This window comes from Aulonocara sp. 'chitande type north' Nkhata Bay, linkage group LG3 (genome assembly GCF_057382095.1).
Source record: "Aulonocara sp. 'chitande type north' Nkhata Bay isolate Kocher_YH1m ecotype deep benthic linkage group LG3, A_spYH_male_GT1.1, whole genome shotgun sequence".
Classification (NCBI taxonomy): Eukaryota; Metazoa; Chordata; class Actinopteri; order Cichliformes; family Cichlidae; genus Aulonocara; species Aulonocara sp. 'chitande type north' Nkhata Bay.
In genome coordinates this window covers 73,071,084-73,076,956 of record NC_141346.1, presented here as the reverse complement: position 1 = coordinate 73,076,956, position 5,873 = coordinate 73,071,084, and the positions used below count along the sequence as shown (strand labels likewise).

At 43.8% G+C, this 5,873-nt stretch overlaps 1 protein-coding gene across 3 annotated transcripts in view; it reads left to right on the top strand.

Moving 5' to 3' along the window:
* Positions 1-661, top strand: part of LOC147336974 (protein NLRC3-like) — a 26,129-nt gene extending 25,468 nt beyond the window's left edge. For all 3 annotated transcript variants that reach the window (XM_086287174.1, XM_086287172.1, XM_086287173.1), the window contains one exon: positions 1-661. This exon is cut by the window's left edge and continues 257 nt beyond it. In XM_086287174.1, coding sequence (XP_086143300.1) covers positions 1-285 — 285 coding nt within the window. In that variant the 3' untranslated portion in view covers positions 286-661.
* Positions 662-5,873: the final 5,212 nt, after the last annotated feature.

Here is a 5,873-nt window from a genome sequence, read left to right as displayed (position 1 = left end):
TGGTTTGGACGCAATGATCAGTCCTGGAGTCTGTACTGCTCTCATGCTGGTCCTCGTTATGTCTGTCACAATAACAGAGAAACATCCATCTCCTCCTCCTCCTCCTCCTCCTCCTCTGTCTCTAACAGAGCAGCAGTGTATGTGGACTGTCCTGCTGGCACTCTGTCCTTCTACAGAGTCTCCTCTGACACTCTGATCCACCTCCACACCTTCAACACCACATTCACTCAAACTCTTTATCCTGGGTTTACAGTCTGGTCTGGTGCCTCAGTGTCCCTGTGCTGAGTGGAGTGTAAAGAGTGTCTCCTGTTACAGAAACACTCTGACTGTTGAACAGATAGTTCAGTCTGTACATGTCTGTCTCTTTCACTCACAAACACGTTTTCAGATTCATGGATTCAATCAGTTGATGTTTGAAACTCTTCTAAATGATTCCTTGTAAACTTCTTCAGTCACAAACAAACAGGAAGTGATGTCACATGTGTTCCTGTCCACACAGCAGAATGAGTCTATTGCTGACAGTGATGTACAAACAGAGTGAGCATTTCTGAGGCCCAAAATAAACTGAGTAGTTCACTGAATGAACAATGGACTGTGAGCTCAGTTCCTTCATCATTAGTATGGATTATATATGTATATGTATTATATTAGTATCATATATATCAGGTGCTGCTGCTTTCAGTCATTGTGCAAATGTGCTGTTTGTAAGCTTGTAAAGCTGCAGTCAGCTGAGACTGAAGAAGTCACCTGATCAGTGAGCAAACGTTTCTGAAAACGTCCAGATGAACAGAATCAACCTTTTGGGATCAGCCAGCAATGCAGCATCATTGTTGTTCAGCTTCAGAGGTTTGCAGGAATGAACTGATGACCAGAAACAGCTGCAAAGTCCAAGAAAATACCAGCTGGAGTTCAGCTGCATTTGAAGAAGTCAAAGAAAAGTAAGGATGGCAAAGGGCGACGTTTTCTTCCAAAGAGCTGCAAACATGGTCGACGCCTCATTAGAAGAATCATCTGGACATTTGTGAGGAACTCTAACCAAGAAAGCAACGTCACACAGATCCAACAGACAGTTTCCATGACTGCAAGTGTTGAGTGGAAAAATGCTACATTGCATTATTGCATCCTCTCACCACAGGAGGCGCTGTTGGCACCACTGATTGCTGATCAGCTGTTCTCTGATGATCTGATTGATACTGTGAATAACGGGACTCACTGAACTCTGTGACACAGTGAAGATTACAGAGTTTAACTTCACCCTTTAAGACTGACCACAGAACCAAGTCCGCCAGAGCTTTTGTTATATTTTTACATGCTGTGGAGCCATTTGTGGGAGCATTTCAAGTTGCTATACATCAATACAACTGTTATAGCCCTAATTTTAATAATATGTGTGCATTAAGTCCATAGTAACTACATAAACTGCAAAAACAACCTCTGCTCATCCATCTCTGTGTGTATCAGGATACATTTGGTTCATAATACACAGAAAAATCAGAGTTATTACCTGTAATAAATGTGAAAGATTCCTGCAGTGATAACCAGGCAGGACTGAAACACATCCAAGCTGTCACTACGGTAACAGCACCGCCCATCCACAGGTGAGGGGAGGAGCAAAAAGAGGGACTTTGACCATTTTATACTAAAAACACTCAACTAATGTTTCTAATATGAAACAAATAAGCCCACATTAATGTGAGCGTTTATTAAATAATAATAATGATGATTTCCTCCTGATCTCATTTCCACAGCAGAGAAAACTGTGGTGTATATTGAGGTGGAGGGTGTGGTCTGTGGCTCAGGTGTAGAGTGAGGGTGGGGTGCACCACAGCAGCATGCTGGGACTGCTGAGGGTGGAGGAGGGAGTGATGATGACATCAGAGCTGCAGCACAGAGACCAGTGAACACACAGTCTGTTCATCTTTGCATAGATACAATATACAGCACAATATTGAATGACAGACACGCTGTGGGAGCTTCCACAGATACACTGACGTCAGCATCCAGAGTCCTCCTGCTGCTCCCCCCTCAGAGCCCCGTGATCAGCACCAACACATTCAGTTAGATGACAGAGTCCAGCTGCAGCTAGAATCAGCTCCCCTCTGTGAACAACAGCACAGCGTCAGTGTTTCACACTCAGTGAAAGGAGGAAACAGCAGAAGAACACCATGTGTGCTACGTTTCCCAGGACACACTACAAACTGCACAAATACAGAGCAGCACGTGGAAGGACCTGGAGCTGCATTTACAGAGCTGCAGACAGCGTGATGTCCTGTATGGACAGGTGGAAGGAACCAAGTCCTCAGCTGGAACACTCGTGTTTGTCCACAGACAGGAAACACAGCAGGAAACTTCCTCACAGAAGTGCAGCTCATGGATAACACACTTCCTGTCAGTCAGAATGAGGCTGCAGCCAAACACAGAAAGGTGTTTTTGTCCAGATGAGCCCAGAGAAGAAACACGAGTGTTCACAGACATCAGAAGCTCAGAGAGGTGAAACATGAGGTTGGAGTCCTCGTCAGCATCCAGAAGAGCTGCTGTGAAACCCTGAGTACTCATGACAGACTCTGATGGCACAAACACATCATGATTCAAACAGAAAGACAAACATGGAGCTCCTGATCCTCCTGCATGAGAACAAGCTGACATGAGCGCTGTGTCTGAGAGTGTCTCCCTGTCACAGTGACAATAACACAGCTGCTGCTCACAGTCATTAAACTGACCTGAGGTCAGCTGTGCTCCTTACATATGAACCATGTGACCTCACATCAGTGCTGTGGATGACTGTAGTCATAGAAGAGTAGAGCTGTAGCAGGTGGTGTGAGGAGGAGGTGGTGTATTGTAGTTAACGCAGTACTGAAACACTCCAGCAGAGGGCGCTGTTAAGTCCTTATTGTAACACAGTTACTGTGTGCAGTTAGACTTCATACATAATCTGCACTTATTTCCATCAGACATGCTGTCAGTAAATGATTGGTTTCTATTGATTCTACTTCCTGTTGACTCGTTTGATGACAGTGAAACAATCACAGCTGATTGTGTGATGATGTAAACTGTCACTGTTACATTCAGTGTGTGTGACATAATGTTAGTGCAGGCTGATAACAGCCTGGTTCTGTTAGAAACACATGAACGTGTCCATAGATCAGTGTGTGTTTAACATGAGAGCTTCAGCCCTGCTGATGTGTTAAATAAAGACATGCAGGAAAACTGATGAGACTCTGAAATAACTCTTTATATTTATAATGTAACTCTGCATCAAAAGAACAACAAAGGATCCCAGACAGGTTTCTGTGAACAAAGACCATTCTGATGTTTCTGTGTTTCTAACACTTTGACATTATTAGTAAACAGACTGCAGTGAGCAGCATTTATAAAGAGCTTCTATATAAAGATATGACAGCTGTTTGACAAGTTTATCACTCTGTGTTTGGACCTGATCAGTCCAGCTGTTTACTTGAAACATGTTCATTTACCTGTTCTGTTATATTCATGTTCTTGTCTCTGTTGAAAACACATTTTAATGTCCCTCAGATTTTTCTCCCAGATGAATAAATCTAAAAATGACACAAACTGACTGCAGCTACTTTTTGTCCTTTCTGTCAAAAACCTTCATGTGACTCATGAGAGACACGTTTCAGCTGTTTGTGACAGATCAGAGGCCAACAAGTCATTTATAACACTTTCCATCATTGTTTAAAGTTCTCAGTGTTTCTGTGTTGCTGCGTATAGGATCTCCCAGCATCATCACTGTGCTGTCCAATCATTGTGTGCGAGGTTACCCTTATAGTGCGATGTGTGTTTGCACAAAGAGAAGCATGTGTGTCAAATATAAATAAGCACAGAACAGAAACAGCTGCTCGTTTCTTCTGTTTAGAGTCAAGTTAGTGTTTTGTGTCTTTGTTTGAGGCCTGATGTCGAGCAGAGGTGTGTGTAACTGCACTGCTCTGTTATATGTGTGAAGTGTGTGCTTCTCTTCAGCATCATCTTTGTCACTGCTGATTCCTTTGTGTCATCATGTGTTGAGAAGAGAGAACAGTTATAACGGAGGAGCAAAAGGAAGCCCTGAAATCTGCATCAACAAGGAAGTGTTGGCTCACCAGTGATCCCAGCAGAGCCACTGGTTTGGCTCCAGTTGTTCTAGATTCAATGATGTTGCTGCTACAGATAAATGTCAGCATCTTTATTGAATTTAATATGAAGCAGAAATGGTGTCATTAGGAGAAGAAGAGGAGAACAAGTCCGGCGAGGAGGCAGCAGCTCTTAAAGATGAAACAGCAGCTCAGCCCTGAGCTCAGAGAGCTGCACATGAAAAAGCTCCTCAAGCAGATCCTGTCAGAGGTTTGTCATCAACAGGAGGAACTGTTCACATCATAGGATGAAGATGCTGTCAGCTGGATGAAGAAGGTTATTTAATGCAAACGTTCACACTGAAGTCAAATTGTTGTCGTGTTGAACAGATTCATGTACTGATCGTCTCCAGAATGTTAGAAGAGCTTCAATGAATCATTAGAAACAACTTACAGCTGCACAGCTGTGTCAAACACATCTGTGTGTCATTGTGGGATTGTTGTGTTTCTACATGTGACACACGTCTAAAACATGCACACAATCTGAACACAAACAGGGACTCATGTGTTCCCACAGCCAGATGCTGAGAGCCATTTCCTTGTAGTCCTGTGTCTACATACATGAACCATTAGATGTTATTGGAATGATTGTCAGCTCTGATAGTTTCATGTGTGTTTAGCTGGACGCTGTTTGATCCTCGACATGTTTAAAGGTGTCCAGTCCTGAGACACTGGGGCTGGAAACAGCTGTGATGTCATTGGACTGTCACACAGACAGAAGTGCATGAAGTGAGCAGCCGAGGAGCCGCTGATGTTTTGGATTCAACAGCATTTGAAAGGTCGACACAGACACATTTGCACACAGAAAGCTGAATCTGTCATATGCCACAGTGAACTCACTGTTCAGTGTTTTTCAGGAAGCTTCTTAACTGCCTCTGCTGCCAAACAAGCAGCTGATGTCCTTGAGAAGAAGCTGAAGAAGTCTTCAACAACAAATACAGGAAGTGGACTTTCAAATACTAGATTCACTTTAGACTCACAGAGAAATGACTCAACCAGCTGTGTTTGACTATATGAAAGGTCAGTGTGTGTCTGCACACAGACTGTTGTGTTGGACTGTTATTCAGTTGTCTGCTGAATGTTTTCAAATGTCTGCATCTCAGCTGTGATGAGAGTTATGAGCAGTTAGTGGGGTTAGGTTGATTGGTGTATGTGCCCATGAGTATGAGTGTACACGGGTGTTTCTCTGTGTTAGTGACAGTCTGACAGAAGGCTGCATCCCTCAGCCTCATGTGGGCTGTGTAGCCCCTTTACCACTGCAGTGAGAGCTCAGACCTGTTTCTGGTGGGTGGTGGACTCCTCCAGGGCTTCCCCTGATTCCCCTTCTGCCACAGAAGACTGTGGCCTCAGAAACTCATATCTGCTTTTTGCAAATGAAGCGAACCTGTTGGCTTCATCAGCAGGGGCGGATCTAGAAGGGTGGCATGGGGTGGCAAGTGCCACCCTAAAATGATCCCTTGCCACCCCAAGTGCCACCCCAGTTTTGCATATGACAGTGTTGTTTATTAAAATAAGTTTAACAGTTTGAGCGTAGTTACAGTCAGCAGTGAATATAAATGCTAGAACTGGATATATTCCATAGTGTCCCCCCCTCCACATTAACAAATGGTTCAGCCCATAGCAGGACTGGCTTTCTTCTTGTTTTCAGCAGCAAGCGATGCTTATGATTGTGCCAGAGCACATTTTGAACAACACCATGGGAATTTCGGATGTTACACAGGTGGGTGGATGTTACACTGTGGAAAT